At 42.8% G+C, this 21329-nt stretch overlaps 1 protein-coding gene across 1 annotated transcript in view; it reads left to right on the forward strand.

The window, feature by feature from the left end:
* LOC147666505 (cytochrome P450 2D6-like) overlaps positions 1-21329 on the forward strand; it is a 307017-nt gene that overhangs the window by 62865 nt on the left and 222823 nt on the right. Inside the window, exon 4 of the mRNA XM_086949032.1 lies at positions 5392-5544. Coding sequence (XP_086805158.1) covers positions 5392-5544 — 153 coding nt within the window. The remainder of the gene's footprint in view (positions 1-5391; positions 5545-21329) is intronic.

Consider the following 21329-nt stretch of genomic DNA (forward strand, 5'->3'; position numbering starts at 1 on the left):
TAGATGCGGAAAAGGCATTTGAATCCGTAGAGTTTCCTTTTGTAAGCGCAGCTATGCAGAAGCTGGGGATTCCATTGGCTTTTTAAACCTAGATAGCTTATTATACTCTTCCCCTGTGGCTCGACTTAAACTAAATGGACTGATCTCAAAACTGTTTTGTTTTGACTCGGGCACCAGGCAAGGATGCCTGCTATCAACATTATTATTTATTATTGCTATGGACCCATCGGCCCGTTATATCCAAGAACGCGATTTAAATCGAGGATTGCAACTTCATACAGGACTCCTCATCACATCATTCTGCGCAGATGACATTATGCTTTTTGTGCACCATCCTGAGGAAAACCTCCCCGCTCGTCTGCGAGCGGTGGTCCAATTTGGAGTACATTCGGTTCTGGTCATTACCTGGACCAAATCCGAAATTGTTCCCTTGAGCTCTGATACCCGACCCTGTGAACTTGAGTTCCCTCAGCGTTGGTGCACTGAGCCTCCCAAATATTTGGGGATATATCTACACTGTGATACAGCTGAAGTGATTCAGCTGAATTACTGACCGGCAGTTGACCAACTTGATTCATTAATCCATAAATGAACCAGGTTCCCACTCTCAATAGCAGGCAGAATTGCAATTATTAAGATGGTAGTACTTCAAAGTTTTCTGTAACTTTTTAAATATTCTCTTAGCTTTAACAATGTCCTTTTTTAATACGCTTCGCTGATTACTAATACGACTAGTGTGGACAGGCAATCAACCTAGGGTAAACTGGCCCACATTGACCATGCCATTTGAGAGAGGTGGTTTTGGTGTACCTGATATTTATCTGTACTACCTGATCGTCCAAATCCACTTTACCTATTAATGGTACCATCCAGACACCCGAGTACAATACCGTAAGCCCGACAGGTAACAAATATAACTGGATGCCCTATCGACACTGTTGCCGCAGGGTCTCCCCCGCAACCCAACTGAAATCCAAACTGACTAAATTGCGAAAATATCTGAACTATACAACTCTCTATTCAACGCATATACTGTTAGCTGGTAACCCAGCGCTACCACCTGCCTTAGAAATATTCATGAAGAAAAACCTAATTAAGAACAGACTTTTTAAGGTGAGTGATCTGTTTCATGACTCTATACCACGTTCTACCACAGGAATTACTCCATGAACTGCAAATACATACATGGACACATTTGTGCTGCATAGACTCCGCAACTCTTTATTAAAGATACTGCCCGATCAATTGACCGAACCAGATGATTTCCCATTACTAACACTTGTAATTACCTCTCCGGACAACGCACACTTGATCTCTCGCATGCACCAATTGCCACTTTCCCTCCGTCTCATGGTAGGCATCAGATGTGGCCCCTGCAGGTAAGAGCGGTGGGGCGGAGGGGCTGACGGGCTGAGTCGGGGGTATAGCGACAGAGAACGACGAGGAAAAATTAATTGTTTATTTCATTTACCCTCTCCATAGTCCATCGAAACCCCTCTTCCCCCCCACTCGGCCCCACAGCCCCATCGATTTTACATGCACAGGCCGCATCTGGTAGGCATCAAGGCACGCATGTCCTGAGAACAAAACTTAGGGGTGGCCATAGCTGACGACATATGGCGTTATTGCTGCTCACAGTTATGTTACATCTCTGATAACTACAAACACAAATTGCTACATATATAAATACACAGAACTTACGTCACCCCTGTACTGATGGCCAAGATGCACCCTGAAATGTCTAGCGCCTGTGTAAGATACGGCACCCTTGAGGTAGACTTTTTCCATTTAGCCTTGACTTGCGCACCGGTACACGCATACTGGACATTGGTGTTCAGACACCTATCCACCATGGTAGAACATACTATTCTCCCTGACCATTAACAACCCTACTTGAAGAGAAGTGTCAGATGTTATTGTGCAATTGCACTATTGAAAGCTAAGCAAGGAGTTTCCCTGCAGAGCACAAACGCCACCAGTACAAGCGTGGATGCGAAGCCTCACTTATTGTGACACCATGAGTGACATATACGCTACACTGCTGTCCACCACCTCACGGCCTCGAAATATCTGGCCACATAAAAGCTATTTACAAACACACATTGCAGGACATGAGTGCTGCTACATTTAGCCCGCTGCCACAAATTGAGTACATGCTATTCATACTACATGAAAGGCTGAACAACGATTTGATATTGCATATGTAGATTTCCAGGTATGGACTGTTCTAGTGGCAAGATTGCCTTGATACACACTTAGAAAATTATGTGATGCATGCTCCCTGAACCACATGGTGCCTATACACTCAATAGTTTTTATTTTGTAATATTGTATATTTCCTTTGTGTTTCCTTTTTTTCCCCTTGTTGGCTTTGGTTTTCATATTGTTTTTCATGATTGTAGATTGCGTGGAACTGCTTCAACTCATTGTATGACAGCTGAGACCTCCACCTGTGTATGGGTCAACGACTACTTTGTATCCTCAACTGCAGTTCGATCATTTGTTTTCTTTTTTTTAAAAACTGTAATAAAAAGAAAGAAAAAAGAAAAAAAGAAAATATGAAGAAAGGACACCTGGGAATGGTCATGGTATCGCATACTGTTGATGGATGCTCTTGCTTCCATACTCCAATGCAGTTGCTTGTAATTTTAATTTGCTTCTGGGAAATTAACCATTTTCAGCTCTAGGCTGCCCCTAATCTCCTTCCCCTATTCATACCTGGCCAAGCTTTTGCAAGTCGCGTTCCCTCCATTACCGGGCTAAATTCAGGTGGCTATCACATGCCAGAGTGCACATTTCGATTTTTTATAGATCCACAAGGCTGACCTAGCTAATCTTGGTGGCATTCCTTTCTTTAAAGTATATACATTAGTTCATATTTCCACAGTGCCCATGAACACAGTTTGATTAGGCACTATCCTTGATTTCATTATCCACGTCTTGCTTAATCAGAAACCTTCTGCTAACCTTCCTACTGGAGTGTTAGGGTCTCTTCAAGAACAGAGCCATTTGCATATATAGGACACTTTCGGTTAAGCCCAGACTACTTGAATCGACTTAAAGTCCATTGAGTTTCATATGCACCACTGGAAAGTTTTCATTTGTATTCATTACCTCTATGTTTAAGTAACTTTTACTCCAGCATGTGCTTGATTTTGCCCATATGAAGAGTCCTTGGTTTATTTATGGGTTGATACACTGTGAACATTGTAGCAGCTAGCTACTTCGTTGAAACTAGCTTAGAAGCAGAGGGCACATTTATTTAACCGCTTCGCTGTGGCCGGAATTCCGCTGCTGTGCGGGAGAATTCCACGCGTGCCCAGTTCGGACGGTCCCCGGCCGTCCTTCCGCACACACCCACCGTGACATCAGACGGCCGGGGGCTGTCTGACGCATGGAAGTGGTTATATGGACTTCATTTACACTACTGTCCTCGGTTTACATTGTATAGTTTGATGCTGTATTTTCTCTGTGTGATCACTTTTTTGGTCTTATTATTTTACTTACCAGTGCCATGTGTTCATTTTGTCACACTGAGCACATACAGGTCCATTGTTTATTTGCTAAACATTTGTCTATGTCTTACAAAATAAAAAAAATAAAAAGTAAATAGAAATGCTGATTTTTGTTAGTCCAAAGTATAACTGCATTTTATCCAAGATGTTCAAACAGTGGCTAAGCTCACTCTCAAAACTAATATAATATGGAATATCTTGTATCCATTTATTTAACACACTGCAAGATGTTTGACAGCACATCAGAATCTTTCAAGCCAAATAGCAACAGCTGTCATTACCACGGCATACGAATCAGCAGTATCATTCAGTAATTTAGGAAACTATTGATTCTTAGGGTGCATGGGGTGAATAGGTAACAGAGTACCATGTTCGTAGGGGTTGGTCATACCCACATAAAAAGTACCTCCACCCATTGGTGTCAATTTACCAAAATGTCTGGGGTAGCAGAAGTGACATTACATACCATTTGACCTTTACTTTGAGTTACACACATACAGTCTTAAACATTTGCATATATTTACACACTCTCAGATAAACCGACTCACCTACAAGCACGCATACAACATACACTTAAAAGCATTTTTTACTTCCCTTAGCTGTCATAGAGGGTCATATTCCAGCCAATTAAATCTATTTTTATTACACTAATACTGAATAATAGTATTCACTATTTGCCAGCCGTTGCCAGTGCAGGTAAGAGAGGTGGGGCAGTGGGGGGAGATTTTGACATACGACGATGAGGGAAAATGAGTTGTTTATTCAATTTTCCCTTGTGGTCATCTGTCGAACCTACTCCCCGCTCCCCCCATCTGGCCCTACCGCCCTTACCTGCACGGGTCGCTGCCGCTATTTGTGTAATAAACATTTGTCAGAAAACCATGAAAATGGAGCTCCAAAAGAAGTCATTTAGGATGAACCGCTCCTGTGTTCCAGACACTGATATTGCAGCCAAGGGTTACAAAGGCAGTGCCAGGGATAGCAAGGGGCAAGCCTTGGGTCGCAGCTGCGACCCCTGGTGACCCCTAAATGACATCCATGACTCCACCATTCCCATCTTAAGGCTTTCCTCAGAAGATAAAATGTGAATTAGGCCAAGAGATGTAGCTTTGGACACCTGCGTCGTGGCATGAAAGCACAGAGACAGGTTGGATCACATCAGCATCTCCAAATAGAGGTGTTTATTTACGGTTTCTAACTCTGCATGGTGGTTCCAGTTTCAGAAAAGATTTTTCATAACATTTATTTCTCTTCCCAAACATTATATATTTTGCTTTCCATATATTAATATGCAATTTATTAAAGCCTATGCAGAGACCACTGTCTTTGCAGACTTTGGGGTGTTTGCTCAGGCAAAATAATGTTGTCTGGATGGATAAACTCAGAAAAGGATTTCCCCTCAACGAAAGCAAGAACGTAAACACAATTGCCAGCTGGACAGGAAGACCACTGCTGCTTACAAAATTTAATTATTAGAACAATCCTCATAATAGGGGGGTTTATCTGTCCTTAAAAATCAAACTTACAAATTAGTAATTTTTAGGCGTTTGTTGTTTTAAATGTTTTTTGTGAAGGTTTTTAAAATCTGCCACTTTTCAGTTGTTTCGCTTTTTCCCATCTCGATATCTGATCACAAGCTATTGAATAATAGCATGCAATAACCTAAAGTTAGGCCATGATGACATTAGCTTGCAGATTCCCCTGATGCATATGAGTTAGTTAAGTTTGTCTCTGCACTTTAACTCCCGAGGTTCTCATTGAAAGTGTTTTTCTTATTTTTTTTTTTATAAAACAGGAATAGTTAAACACATGATGAAAGATGCTTAAAGGACTGACTGTTCGAATATTGACCATTGCTTTTTTTTCAATTGTACAGGAATGGTGCTAGCAAAGTATGGTCAGTCATGGAGAGAAGTTAGGAGGTTCTCACTTTCAACTCTGAGAGACTTGGGGCTGGGGAAGAAATCACTGGAAGACAGGGTGACAGAAGAGGCTGGATTTCTCTGCTCTGCCCTCAAGTCCACAGGTGGTAAGTTTCATTTTCCGAAGAGCATCACATCTTCAAGGAAAGTATTGCATTTTAACAATCTCTGTGATAGATATTTATAACATGGATACGATTTAAGGGTTACTTAATTTACAACTGCTAACTATAGCTTACCCTGTGGTAGATTTGGCATTACAATTGTGACATCTGGTTCACACATAGCTAGGACAGTGCAGGGACACAAAGTAAACAAGTTTCTCCAAAACAGATATTTCCAATCCCTTGCCCTTTTAGCTCATCAATAGAAAATAGGAGAGCGCTGGGGGACTATCGTAGGATAAGGTGTGAATCCCCTCACTCTTTAACACTTTTCTTGCTCCTCTGTAGTCTACTAGTTGATGCTTAGTGGAAGGAGGTGAGTTGAAGGAAAGGGTGGGAGGCATGTGGAAAGCAACAGGAAAAAACTGGCTTTGCGTCACAACATGAGGATACTGTGAGGCACAAGTGTAAGGGATGGCCTCACCACCATCCATTCTTTGAGGGTGACTGCGCAGAGTCCATGCCAGAGGCAGAGCAGCTCTATTAGTAACTATTCCTTCTCCCTGGTGCAGTGATTGTCGTGCTTCAGTTCCACAGTGGGATGCACTTGGGTGCCCGCTACTGACTAATGCTACTTATATTGACAGGGTAGTCAATGTCCGTAGGCTTAATGTGCTCTCTCTAGGCTTGAGCTGGTGTCTGGTTTAGTCTTTTCCGCTTTTCTGTCATCCTGCCAGGTTAAAGCAGGAGAAGAAGTCTATATGTAGCCCTCGAAATAAAATAAACAATAATCAGCATTGGAGTCCTTAACCACTCCTAACCCTATACCTTCACCTTTACCTGGGAAATGAACTATGTGAGCCAGTAAGTGACAAAAGACAAGTCTGAGATAGTGAATGAAGGGTACTTGCGGTAAGCCACAGCCCTCCTGGGTTGTGGCAGTAGGAGCCTCACCACCCTCCTCCTCTCTGGGTTGGTCAGACCTTTGCAAGCTGCCTCTAGGCGGTGGTGTCTGTGCTTCCTCTCCTGTGGCGTCTTCTTCCTCTGCGTTTGACCGTCCTGTCTCCGATGTCTCCTCTCCGGCTCCTGGAATTCACCTTCGCTTTCCGTACTCCGTCTCGGCGTTCTCCTCTTCTCCCTTGTTGATGTGCATGGTCTCACTTCCTTCCTTTGAATGCGCTGGGGCCGTGTCAAGTAAAACGCTGACCTCCTCTTCCTGGTGGCCGGTCGCGGGTGCCATCTTTGAAATCCCGCTCAGGAGAGATGCAGGATTACAATTGATTTGATAGTTTTTCCATTTGGTTATACAGAGATTGCCTATAGCACACATTAGGCAGGAGCCCCACCTACAAGCACAAGTTGCATTTTTCTGTACCTATTTGGGGTCAGCCTATCAGGCACTGGAATAACTCTCGAATAGTATCAGCCAGGTATGCAGTTCCTTTTGCAAGAGTAAAATCAGGAGCATATGTGACTGGACGGTCTAGAATTTAAATTGTGGGACACAAGTTTGCTCATTTTGGAACTGGGGCCCTCACAAACCCGATTGGGTGTCATGCTTCCTTCATCATCAGGGTTGCTCCTCATGGGGCCGGCACTGCAATGCCCGACGGGCACCCTGAAAGGAGATCTTTTTCGGAGATCCTTTACTCCTAAGCTGTAATCTGAAGTGCAGGTGTAGGACTGAGGTGGTGGAGAGAGTGTAGGTTGTTCGGCACAATCACCACATCGATACAGATGCTAAAAGTTTGTGTTCCCTCTACCATTACTTGAGGAGGCCAGAGAGCCACCCCACTTGGGTCGGTACTTTTAAAGGTACTCCACATTTAGGTTTTATTAGTGATTGGTCTACCCCTACTACTAACCAGTATTCTGACCACTCTGTAGATAACAATTTAATTTTTGGTACTGACGAATTGCCAATTGACCACTTTTGTGACAGATCAGGCAAGAAACATGTTGACCTTGTTGTTGAAGAAACCAGAGAACATTGTCTCAGAGGTTTGCTACTTTTGTTTTTAATTAGACAAGCAGACTAATTTATTACAAAATATTTAAGAGTACTACTCTGTCACGTTTAACACTACCCCACGCACATTGCACATCAACACACTTGTTAGAAATGGGATTTCTGGCTAGCTGAGACTTGCGTCAAAGCGAGGCAGAAACCACCACCCTAGTCAGGATAAAGGAGTTACACTTCTAAAGTAACTCCTGCTCACCCCCTTGGTAGCCTCGCACGAGCAGTCAGGCTTATCTTAGAGGCAGTGTGTAAAGCATTTGCACATAACCAACATTAATACAGTGTATGCACTACAAAAGGACACCACACCAGTTTAGAAAAATATCCAATTTTTATATACTTAAGACAAGACCAAATATGATAAAAATTCACAATACTATGCTTCAAAATCTTCCTTATCAAAATATGCTTTAAAAAAAATAGTTCCGTAATGTTGATAGCTCCATCCAGGGCTATCTCGGTGTCGTGAACAACAAATCCAAGAACAGTTCTGGCTAACCGCGGGGTCGCAGGCCTACTACGGTGTCGGGAAGACTCGCAAACAGTACCTTTCAGAGATGCAGGGCGATGAAGCACTTTCTGATGGGATTCGGAGCGTTGGCGCCAACAGGCGTCGGGTGCTGCGGTGTGAAGCTTAGTGGTGCGTGCGGTGCCTCCAGGTCGCGGTGCGAGCAGCGGCTCAGTGGCGGCCCCAGATGGCCTCGTTGGTGAAACCAGGGCCGCAGTGCGAGATGGAGGTGGTGCTCGTCACGGTGCTAACAGCGGCATTTGTCATTGCGGGAGCACTGTCGTCGGCTGGCGAGCTGGAGTCAATGTTGCCGGCATCAGTAGGCCAAGGCTGCAGTGTGGGATGAGGGTGGTGTGTTATTTAACTTACTAGCGATGCCCTCGAACCACGGTGCAAGCAGCAGCGTTGATTTTGGCGGCAAGTGGCGGCCTCAGGCCAGCCAAGGCGTCCTCATGATGCAAGGTGGTGCGGAGTGCGGTGCACACAGGTCGCAGTGCGAGCAGCGGCTCAGTGGGGACATCAACAGGCGTCGTCGGTGAGACCAGGGTCATGGTGTGGTGTTGCGGCAGTGCCCCCTGTGGTGCCAAAGCTTTGGCGTGAAGCAAGGCAGTGCGGAGTGCGGCGCCCACAGGTCGCTGTGCAAACAGCGGCTTAGTGATGGCGTCAGCAGGCATTGTCGGTGAGACCAGGGTCGTGGTGCGGCGTTGCGGCAGTGCCCTCTGCGGTGCCTTCAGGACACGGAGTTGGCAGTGGCGTCCTTGAGTTGGTGTTCTTCAGGGTTGCAGCACAAAACACACAGTACCCAGTGCTGCGGGTCGAAGAACCAGAAGTCATTGCTGTTTCTGAGACTTCGTGAACCGGGGTTAAGCTCTATCGCAAGCCATTGGAAAGTCTCACCAATTCGGTTGCAGAAAGTCCAGGCCTTTCACTGCCCAAGACGGAAGCAGCCACTGCAAGTCAGCCCAGCAAAGCAGTCATTCCTTTTGCAGCTTCTTTGGCACTTCTTCTTGGCACTCTTCCTGTTCCAGATGAGTTCTAAAGTTCAGGGGTCTGGGACCCAGCATTTGTATCAAACAAATCCTTTGATCTTTCAGACAGAGGGTGTCTGTGTCCGGCCAGAACCAGTTGGACCGTCTCTGGCGTGAAATCCTGGCAGGAGGTGGAGACGGCTTAGTCAGAGGCAGACCAGGTCCTATGAGGTGCAAGGAGATTCCCTCCTTCTTCCCCCATCGTAACCCAGGTCTGTTGAGCCCTTTCCTGACCTATCTAGACTATCATGAGCCACCCTGCTCCTCAGCCATCTGTCATCCCAAAAACCAGACAGGCAATCCACATTCCAGCAGATGCACAAGGGATGACCGAGCAAAATAATACCCACTTTCCAAAAGTGGCCTTTAGGAACTCAGAATCAAAAGGTAACCCTTGCTAAAGGCTACGTCTTTAGACGCTGAGTTCAGGCATAGCAAACTTCATTCACTTATACCTTTTTCGGGCTATGTTAGTGGGTGGCACAATCCGTGCAGCAGGCCCACGAGCAGCGGTGGACTCACAAGCCCCGGCATTCGTAGTGCCCGTTACTGGGGGATGACAAGTGGGTCACATATCCAATCATGACGCAAGTTACCTCGGGGGCACCAGCGCCTTGCCACTGATCAGCAGTGCGAAAAGCGTGCAGAACGTTATACCAGCAAAAACAGAGTCAAAACTGGGAGGGCCAAAAGCAAAAACTCTGGGGAATCACGCCAAAGATGCCAAGTCTGACAACACTCATTTACACCTCGCAGCCTTAGACCCGCACTTCACTGCTTTGGAATAAAAGATCTCTGAAAAAGAGCTCTTTTGCCCATCTGGCATTGCAGCACTGGCCTGACGAGGAGCAAGCCCCATGATGAAGCCTGACACTCATTCAGGTGTGTGAGGGCCACTATTTCAAAAGGAGCAGACTTTTTTTGTCCCACCCTTTGGCTACTAGACAGACCAGTCACATATTCTCTTGATTTTCCTCTGTCAAAAGGAACTACATACCTGGTTGATACTATTTGATATTTATTAGGAGCTCACATGCTAGACCTATTTACGCCACTGGACTTAAACCCCCGCTCCCTCCATTGATGATATACTGGAATTACTCTGTATACCAATCTTAGCGCAGAAAAAAATACTCACTACTACTATATTACCTGAGGCAGAGGGCCACAAGACACTAGAGAACTTGCTGGAGTTGAGTAAGGAAGAGCAGAGGAACTTGAATGAATATAAAATTTAGATTAGAAATTTGGATATGCACTATTTGCTGCCATAAGCATAATCTTGGAAATATACCATATTTGTTCTAAGAATGCAAGGAAGAGACGAGTTGAAGAAGGACTGTATCACATCATTAAGAATGTTACCATCTAGGTGACAATTTGAAGCCTCAGTAAAGAAAGAGTTTTTCTTTGAAGTGCAATAGTAACAGGATAAGTGTAAAGCTGTGGTTGAAAGAATATTCACCCCTAGAGGAAGTTACAGTGACTGTGAAAATAGTTGAACACATGTTACAGTGAGCTGTTGAGCTGTGTGAAGAGAAAAAGAGAGAATTATTTGTGAAATAGTAGACAATGAGAGTGTATGTGTGGGAAGTAAAAACAGGAAGCACAGGATGCGAAAAAAGGTTTGAGGGCTTGTGTATCTTTTGTGGGAATGATGGCACAAAGCTGATGGAGTGGGAATAGTAATTTTTACCCCTACACTATCCAACACTTACCTTACTGTTGCACTAAACGTATTTTGCGTTGCAAAGGTATGCTTTGTAATGGTAGTTATTAAAAATGTGTTGTATTGGCATGCGTTGTAAAATCATTTGATGTAATGGTAGTTGCGATGTAAAACCTGCGTTTTAAAAGCATGCATTGTAATTGCTTCTGTTGTAACTTCATATATTGCTGCACGCATTTCTCAAAGGGCCATGTTGATACTGCTGCAAGGCATTGCAGGAGTGTAGTGCTGTCAGGATGATTTCTTGGTATCTGGTAACACGGGGGGAGAAAATGATGCTTGTATGAATAAAGTATTAAATAAACTGTTAGAAGCAGGCCTGATACTAAAAAAGGAGAAGTGTAGATTCAGAGTGAGAGAAGTAAACTCTCTCGGGTACTATATAATGAATAAGGGAGGAACCTACATGCAAATGTGAGCTTGTTTATTTTTAGGTAGAATACTCCAGTAAATTTATAAGGAATTACATTGTTAAAACTACCCATATTAGGAGGTTGTTAAATAAGAAAGTCGAATTTGAATGGTGCCTTGAGTGTCAAAAGGAATTGGAGTTAAGGAAAATGTAGTTAGCCAAGCCTTTTGGGGGCTTTCTTCATACAGGTTCTAAGGATCGTGGAACCATTCTCTCACAGAAATTCTCATTCTTTGAAGCCTTTATGCAACATCTCTTACATTGCCTAAATTTAGACCTACACACGTAGCTTTTGAATATTAGTAACCGTTCATTGTGCTTGCCAACGATTCGTTTCTGCAAATTTTGCTGTTTACCTCTTTACCGAGCGATCTGTGCCACGTAGGTACCTCTTATTTTCTTGTGCAAAAGGTGGCTTTTCTGAAGAAGGCGTGTTCTGCCGAACGCGTGAAAACAGATGACACTGGATGATTGATATTTCAAGCCACTGATGGTATCACCACACAGAGTATCATAAGATATAAATATATCGCAAGGATAAAGAAAATAATATTGTAATGAAATCAGTAAACGTTTATCACAAAAAATGTAGAATTGTGAAAAGCAAATGTTAATATTTTTCTTGTTAGGTACAGCACATTAATTTTGGAAGATTTGTACGGCTATTATTAATATATTAAGGGTGAGAGGTATGAATGGAAGTGTGAATGTAATGTTTAAGTCAGGATGAAAACGCATTTCTAGCTTTCTTTATGAGTGGAAAAAATAAGATCACAATGAAGATCACTGAACAAATTGCATGTTTTTAATGAACTTTTTTAAAATAAATATGGATTGTTAATAAAAAATAAATCGTTTGTTTCACCCTAGACATCTCTTCTTTTGATCCCAGCAATGTAGATAGGAAACGAGTCTGTCAATTTGTCAGTTGTCGGGGTTGTTATACATTACTGTTATTATCCCTGCCCTTGGAATGTCCGTAATAAGCTGGGTGTCTCCAGTCTTACATTACTCCTGCAGAGGAGAAACAGTGTGAAGAAAATGATCATATGAATCCAGGATTTTGAGATGTTCAGAATTTCATTACACAGTAATCAACAAAATAGACATTTGCCAAATATTGGGTTGTAAAATGATTCAGGAATTTGACCTGAGCCACTAAGTTCAAAGGGCCTTATTTATAAACCCTTTTTACCACAGTTGCGTCTTTTTTTGTGACACTGTGGTAGCATAAAAAATGTGCCTCACCGCCATATTTACAAAGTGAAGCATCTAGCCAGATGCGTCACTTTGTAACTCCTGCGCTACATTGTACCTGCGAGAGTTATAATGTTTGCAGGGTGGGCGTTCCCCCAAAAAAGGCTCGTAGTATTGGCACAGTGAAATCTATGAGATTTCACTACACCACTTCTACGATGCCACTGCATCAAATCCTTATGCCTGCTTCATAGCAAATGTAAGGAGTGACGCAGACTGGAGCTTGCTCAATGTGAAAGGACACTTTTCTGGAGTTTCATCTGTTTTGCGACACACCCCAGTAATGTGCCACTTTTGCGCCTACAGATGTTTCAAGAATACTGACGTATCTGTAAATATTTGTGACATGGAGCGTTATACAGTAAATACTGCACATCCATGGTGCAGCAAAGATGGCAGACTGAAAACATTTTCTTCAGCCATGCAACACTTTTCATAAATGAGGCCCAAAGCATGCATGCATCATAACCCCCTAAATGAGGTGTGTATGCAGAAAGGGTTAGCCTCTATCTCATCCAGAATTAGAACGATGGTTATTGTGCTTCAAGAATTTTGCTTCATGTTACAGTTCATACCAAGTGAAAGGAATTTTTCAGTGGACTGCTTGTTCAGTTTGGTTGTAAATGAAACGGTGGAGTCAAGTAGTAGAAGAGTTGGCTGATGATCTGAATGTGTGCTAAGTGACTTTAAGGGCAGAGATAGAAGAAGATTCCATAGGACAAATGAAAGTAGACAGTGCACTTTCCAAAATCATTCAGGCTCTTCAAGACCGAGATGAGAGAGAAGTGATTGCAAGCAGTGGAGAGAGTGGGCTGGATGATTAAAGATGAATTCTCTGTTTAGAAAGGAGCATTGTTTTAAAGCTACTATTTTGATCCTTTCTGTAGATTGTAGAAGAAGGTTTTTGACTTTGGGATATGAGGGCCAGTTAGGCATGATAGAAACCAAGAATAGATTGAGAACGGGCTTCTGGTGGATAGGTGTTGATTGTGAGGTTGAAGGCATAGTGAGACAATGCATTGATTGCAGTACTTTTGGTAAAGGACTGAAAATGATACAAATGCACCCTGTGTGTAGAGATTTGGCACTTTATCCATGGAAGGAGGCCGCCATAGATTTAGTTGGTCCCATAAAATGAAAATAAGCCACTCCATACCTAGTAGTGCTTTTAGGTTTTCATACTAGGTAGGTAGACCTAGTTATAGTCTTAAGTGTGATGGACATACCTATAGAAGCCATCGTCATTTTTCTTTATTCTGAGGCGAGAGCTCTCCTAAAAGCCTACTTTCTGACAATGGTGTCCAATTTTGTTCAGCCAAGATGCAAAGCATTCTTGTGAGTTGTGGGTTTGACTACATGAAATGTTTCTAATACCATTCGGAGACCAATGATGCTGCTAAATGAATACATCAAATGTTGAAGGAAATTATTCAACTAGCAAGGTTCTTTTTTTTAAATTATATTTATTATTTTCCATGTTGCACACACTTTATACATTATAAATTGTTCAGCAATAACACTTCATGCTTCATAGCTAAATAAGCTCTATTACAAGATAAACAAACATTTCATTACGCATTTCCACCATCATTGTTTATATATCTTATTTTACCACCATTAAACATTAAGCCCTTCTTGGGTCTACCTGCGGCCCAAATTCTTCCTTCCTCCTACTTATGGGTTGCCATATTCTTAAGCCTAATGTCCTTCCCCTTTTCCCTTTTCGTGCATAAATATTCTTCTCCATATTATATGCATTCAACAGGTTAGCCAACCAGGTTTGTAGTACCGGTGGATTTTTGTCAAGCCATGCCCTTGCTAAGGTCAATCTGTATACTGACATTGCCACAAACAGAAATTCCTGCTGTGTGTCAGTTCCTTCCATACCCAGACCTAAAATTATCCGAGCTGGGCTAAGTTTAATTTGAATCCCCAATGATCTGTTTAGAAAACCCTCTATGTCCCTGACTAGCGTATGTAGTTGAGGGCAGGTAGCAAATATGTGAATACTATCAGCTTCACTAGCGTTGCATCGGGGAGAGTTTGTACCCATGGTCCCGCCCCATTTAGCTATCTTGGCGGGGGTATGATATAGTGAATACAGAGTTTTATAATGTTGTGACTGCATGGAGGATGAACACAGTATAGTACGGCCTAGGTCCAGTGATTTCTTAAACCACCCTACTTCCACACTAAGTTTTTGCGCCCATTTGTTGCCCACTTTTCCAAAGTCATCAGTTTTCCCTTTAACCAAGCAGGCATAAAAGGACCTAATGGTGCGATCCCCCAAAAGTCTAATTTTTTCCAGTATCTCGGTCCTACTCACTCCAACTGACCCCCCTGATTTATTATTCAAAAAACTCCTGACCTGGAGATACTTGAAAAAGCCTCTATTATTGATACCATGCTTAGTTCTTAGATCTGCAAACTGTACGATCCCCTCTGCATCAAATAAGTCCCCAATCTGGACAATACCGCTGTTTACCCATTCTGACATTACTTCATATGCGAAGATTGCTTGAGGAAATGACCTGTTTTTATAAAGTCTAATATATCTGTTGTATTTCCCCAATTTACTTCTTTTCAAGAAGGCAATCCAAATCTTCACAGCAGCGGAATCTGTCTTGAACCTGGTTCTTTTAAAGTAGGCAAAATCAATACAATTTAGAAAGCAGTTTCCCGCATCTGTCCCTAACACCGTAGCATATACTTTCGTAGACAGGTTATTAACTCTTTGATCCAAATCTGTTCCTCCTATTAGCCCTTGCATATATTGTAGAGCAGCTGCCATGTAGTATAACCTGAAGTCCGGCGCTCCCCACCCCCCCTTTCTCTTGGGAGCGTGATATAGCTATATGCCCCTCGCGTCTTCCCATGTGCCCAGGTGAATCTGTTACATATTGCCTCTAGTGTATTAAACCAGCTGTTCTCAAAAAATAAAGGGATCGATCTAAAAAACATAAAGAAATTTGGGGAGAATCACCATCTTAATAACGTTGGTGCAGCCCATCAGCGATAGGTGTAAGTTGTTCATCCTTATTAGATCCGTTTTTAATCTTGCCATCAATGGAGCCATATTTATCTCTACCACCATATCAAGACTAGCAAGGTTCAATGGTCTGGATTAGAGGGTGGAGTTACAAAACAGGATCTGTGGGATGCCTAAGAAAGATTGGATTATGAGCTACAAACGGTTCTGTCGGGTGAACAAAATCTTCTCAAGTGGAATTGTAAAATAATGTATTTCATTAAACATTGAATACAAGAAGGGCCTACAAATGATCCCGCAAACATATGTGAAAGTTCTCCTGACTCAATAAACACAAATCTTTCAAGATAATGATAACTGAAAACCACTGACATAACACAACAATTAACTTGTTTAAAAATATCTTATTTTTCATATATCATAACATGTATAACTATCTCTTTTCCTATTTATCTTTACAACTGCTGTCCAGAGAAAATAAAGAACAATACATAACATAAACATATACATAGTGAAAATCACAAATCTCCCAGTGATCACTTACACAAACATGAGACCTTGGAACTACATGTAATCGAAATGTCCCAAAAATGCTTTGTTCAGTATATCCTTATATCTTCTTTACATATCCAACGATAGCTAACATAGGACATAACGTAATGGCGTCAATGTTTCGACCCTGTGTTCAAGTGTTTTTCACTATACATCATGGCAGGTCCTCCTCAGGACTAAAACAGACAAAAGGGCGGCCTATAGGGAGATAAATGCACTATATAAGTGCTGTGTGGTTGATGGCAGGTCATCATTGTTTATGGTCACTCACCTTAAATGTATTAAAAGAAAGACTCATATGGCGTGTCCAAAATTGTATCCATCAGTTATGTAACATGACATCTCAGACTCCAGACGGGGTTCACTCGAAGTGGATATGGGGTTATTTTTACCGTCCTTCAATTATATTCTTCTTGGCTCAATCTATATTTGGAAGTTACACATGTTGTGGGTGAGGACATATTTTGAAAACGGTGATTTAAAAAAAAATGTGGTGCATTCAAAAGTGAATTAATCACACTTATAGAAAGCACCATAAACGGGTGCTCCACAAAATTACCCAGCATAGCAGAACTCATTGTAGTGCTCTTTTCTTGTTAAGGTCTTAATAAGCGCCCATACGTATATCATACATTAAATCATGCTAAACAGCTTTGTAATTGCTTAGGAACAGCAGTTCCCTATTATTTACAAGACAAGCTTACGGAGTGAATCCTGCAATAGAAATGAAAGGCCCCAGTCCAATTTAAAAGGGAAAAGTCCTCTGAGTTAATATGTTCTGCATGATTCACTTACACAAGCCCAAATGAGTCCCTCTATATGTGAATTACTTGACAACCTGCTTAACAGCTGTGTTCATGCTTTGAAATAACAGTTCTTCAATGTTTACAACGCCTGCTCATAAAGTGAATCAAACAAGGGAAATGAAAAGCCCCAGTGTTGTTTAAAAGGGAAAAGTGCTCCATGTTAATATGGTATGACTAATTCATGTGCCCAAAAGCAAAGAATATTCATTAGAATCTTCGCTGGGCCTTCAAAGATATGCTTTCCTTACCCTGGCTTCATTTAAAATATACAGCAGCAGCACCTGTCTTGTCTACTGTACTCCTGCATGTGAGCATGGGCCCTCACAAGCATCTAGAGATCCACAACTAGAACTATCTCAGTAAATAGATGATGGCTTGATAAGTGCCCTTTTGACTCATTTAGGTAATATTGGAAAGGAGTAGTAGAAAAGGGAGTTTAGAGGGGAAAAGAGCTGCGAGCAGAATGCATTTCCTGGAAACAGGACACTTGAACTGAAGGATGACGTTGCCATATGCAAGCCCATTTGATGTGTCCAGAGATAGAGAACGAACCTCCACAGATTCAGGCAGGGATGTCAGAATCCACTGAACAGCAGGATTGGATAATCAGAACTACAACAATGGATGTAAGATCTGCTAGATGGGCTGGAAGTGGGTACGATAAAGGGGCAAGTATCAGAGAAGAATCTGCAAGAAAAAATATGAAGTCCTGAAGAGCCTTATGGCCTACTCCCCCAAAGCATCAGATGCACAAATGTTCCTTGTAGAACCCCAGAGACTGGAGATCACCAACCCTGTACAGCAACGTCTGAAATTGAAAGGAAAAGTAAATTGGCTGACAGACAGAATACAGGGAACCAGTTGTGAAGATAACAGCATCCAAACCAAAGTTTACTCAATCAAAATCCTCCATGCCAAATCAGGCATGCTCTCTTCAGCAGCAAAAGAGCACAACAGAAGTGGCGGGAAGGTCCCTTAAAGAAAAGTGTGGCTCTTCCAACCCAATGCCCATTTAACCTGGTAGGCATCCAAGAAGGGAGTCTAAGCAAAAAGAACAGTCCCTTACAGGGATGACTAACAATTCAGAAATAATGCATGCTCCTTAGAAAATTCGTCCTGACAAAAAAGCAAAGTGAAGGGACTACTGTTGGAACGCACTAACCTTGCTTGTACTCAGGATCCAACAGGAAATATGCAGTTGTCCATTACTCACCACTTCCACCAAACAGTATTCAATTTCAAATGTTTGTAGCTGATGTTAGATCTGAAAGCATTAGGGTTGTCTTTCTCCAACTTTTTCCCTGCCTCTCTTAATTTTTAGTGGTTTTAGGACTTTGCATGCTTTACCACTGCTGACAACCTATAAAGTGCTTTTGCTCTCTCCCCTAAACATGGTAACATCTGCTTATTATGAATATACAAAAGAAGCTGCCTCCTAAGTTACAATGACCTAAACTTAGTAGGTACTAAGTGAAAATACTTGCATCTCACAAAAAGATAAGTACTGTCCTCACACACCACCAGGTGTTATGCTTCATCATCAGCAGTCCTCGCTCTCTAAAAACTTGATTTGATAGAGAGCAGGCCTTCACCTGGAGACAGGGAGGCACTTCTAAAACTAAGTGGGGGCCAGTGAAAGTGAGTGAAATTCTACAAATGTGTATAATTGCTGAATTACATTTATTCAGGAAGGCAATTATATAATATTAAAATTACAACAACGGTGAAAAATTGGGTTAATGCCCTGTCAGAGTAGTAGTTAAGTTTGTCGACATGTTTCTGCCTTGGTGGCCCAAAAGGGTGCGACATTCATCAGGAGGGAAAAATGACAAAACTGGGCTCCTATCTTACCAAAGTATCAGTATGAAGTTACCACTGGGTAGGTTGACCTGTGTTACAATCTACCAAAGAAAATTTCTTGAAACCTGCAAATATTATGGAGAAGAGATTGCCATCAAAACATTTGGTCAAAAGAAAGTAAAGGCCCCACATGCATTATTAATATATATATATATAGTGGCTATTTGTAACACGTGACACTGCAACTGTGAAACACCACCAGTTTGATTAAAACGAATGTAAAACGAATGTAAGAGCAGAATCAACGCTGTTACAGGAACCAGTTTGACTTTATTGCACTAGGAACGGCAGCACTGCACTCAGAATCACTGCTCCGGAACCAACACATCACTGCCACTGCATGGGCAAGATCGACGTATCACCTCTATAACGTGAAGAAATTCGTGCATGGTATTCGGAACAACCGCACTCCGGAACCAATGCTTCGCTCACAAAACCGACGCATCGCCGCAGTTGTCTTGAGAAACTCGATGCAACATTTCAACTGCATGGAAATCAACAACGTATCTCGCTGTTGCGACCAGGACCAAGGTACTTTTGCTCAGCGGGCCCAGCCTGGGTCCTGTATCAACACGTGCTCCATCTCAGTCAGCCTGAACTCTTGACTTTGTTCTGGTACAGCACAACCAATTAACTCTTTAAGATGCTACAAGAAGCACTATTTTTGCATTTAATCTTGAAACATTCATTATGGTCCGGGATGCCCGCCACCCCTTCCACCACCAATCCCAATGGTAGGAGACTGACACAGTTTGAACTTTTGGAAGGCAGGGGGGCCTCTTGACCCCCCCGGACGCATTTATTAAAATATGAAACAAAATTTAAAACTTTAAATTAAAAACGTTTCATGTATCATGTACAAATTCAATTTTCATTACACTTGATGAAGACAGGTGTCCAGGCTAACCTTAACAAATCTCTAATACAAAGATTTTCCTAACCGAGTCTAACATCATGAGATAATGCATTGCATACAAATTTTTACATCCTATTGTTAGGGGCCAACGGCAAGGTCTTAGCCGGTGTCATATCCCTATCACCCAATTTCCGCCCTCACGTGTGAGTGGCGCATGCGCAGAGGACTTTACCCTCGTAGCCAACCGTAACTTCCCTTGTCATGGGGGCCCCCTTTCACTCGGCGCCATCTTAAGGTTGTCCGAGTTCCGGTGCGGGGTATCCGTAAGAAGGACAGCGTGGACTCCCCCCTTTTCCCCGCACTCTCTTCCGCCGGAGCGGTTATCCAGCCCCCGGGAAATTCGTGGGAGGGGCATATAGCCGTCTCCCCCCGACCGAAGACTAAATAAATACGACAGTTAGTTACCTACTAGGGGGAAAAAACCTATGCTTAATCTTAAATTACAGCTAGGTATATCCAATGAGCTATAAACATTGCTACCAAAGGATAAAAGGTCCTATAACAAAGAACGTTTTTATTGCATACAGTTCATTACATTTCTACAAAGGAAAAAAGGCCTATGGGCAAGTATCCAGTTGCATGCCCACTCTTGGCATCAATCTAAGATGAGAGCAACGGTTCCAGCAAGACGTTCATCCATTAGAATAAAATTGTGAATTACAACTTTGTTCACTCCCAAACTTCTGCAACAGGTGCTGGTGGGTGGGTCAAAAACTGCAGCTTGTTCCCTTGAGGGCTCACGAGCGACGAGTGGTGCAGCCTTCAGAGCGCAGGAACAAGAGGACGCTTGCCTGGATTCCTGCCCCTTTTATCTTGCAGCGGAAAGGCGGGGCCGCATCCCCATCCCGCTCAGAGGTTCACGGACTTCCGGGTGGGTGTTACGACAACCCTTTTAGGCGGCGGGGGCGTGCTCCACCACGCCACTATGGGCATACCGGCCGGAACACGCCCCCCGCCCGCAAAAGGTTTCCCTGGGGATCGGGCACCCAGCCATACGTTCGGGGTGACCGAGAGGTCTCCCCTTTCCATATAGTCCGGGATGCCCGCCACCCCTTCCACCACCAATCTCAATGGTAGGAGACTGACACAGTTTGAACTTTTGGAAGGCAGGGGGGCCTCACGACCCCCCGGCCGTATTTATTAAAATATGAAACACAATGTAAAACTTTAAATTAAAAACGTTTCATGTATCATGTACAAAATTCAATTTTCATTACACTTGATGAAGACAGGTATCCAGGCTAACCTTAACAAATCTCTAATGCAAAGATTTTCCTAACCGAGTCTAACATCATGAGATAATGCATTGCATACGAATTTGTACATCCTATCGTTAGGGGCCAACGGCAAGGTCTTAACCGGTGTCATATCCTAACTAGGATTGTGGTTCCTGCTTGGGCAGGGTGCATACCTATGCTTACCAGAACCCCAATTTCTAACAGCTGGAAGTAAACACAAAGGAACGTATAATAGGCTCTCCTATAACAGAGTTGCTGTTATCTTCCCTTGTTGTTGTCATCTTTTTTGGTCTCTGCCAATAATTGGTTATGGATGACAAGCAGAAACCACAAGTGAAAGTCGAACTGCAGCACCAGCATTGTCCCGACTACTGAGCACTCAGGGCTGGATAATCAAACTGCACTTTGTTGTATGTTTTGAAGTATTACGATAGGGTTTAGACATCACTATAGTACCTTCTTACAGGTTA

Source organism: Lissotriton vulgaris, unplaced genomic scaffold, assembly GCF_964263255.1.
Source record: "Lissotriton vulgaris unplaced genomic scaffold, aLisVul1.2 SCAFFOLD_2750, whole genome shotgun sequence".
Classification (NCBI taxonomy): domain Eukaryota; kingdom Metazoa; phylum Chordata; class Amphibia; order Caudata; family Salamandridae; genus Lissotriton; species Lissotriton vulgaris.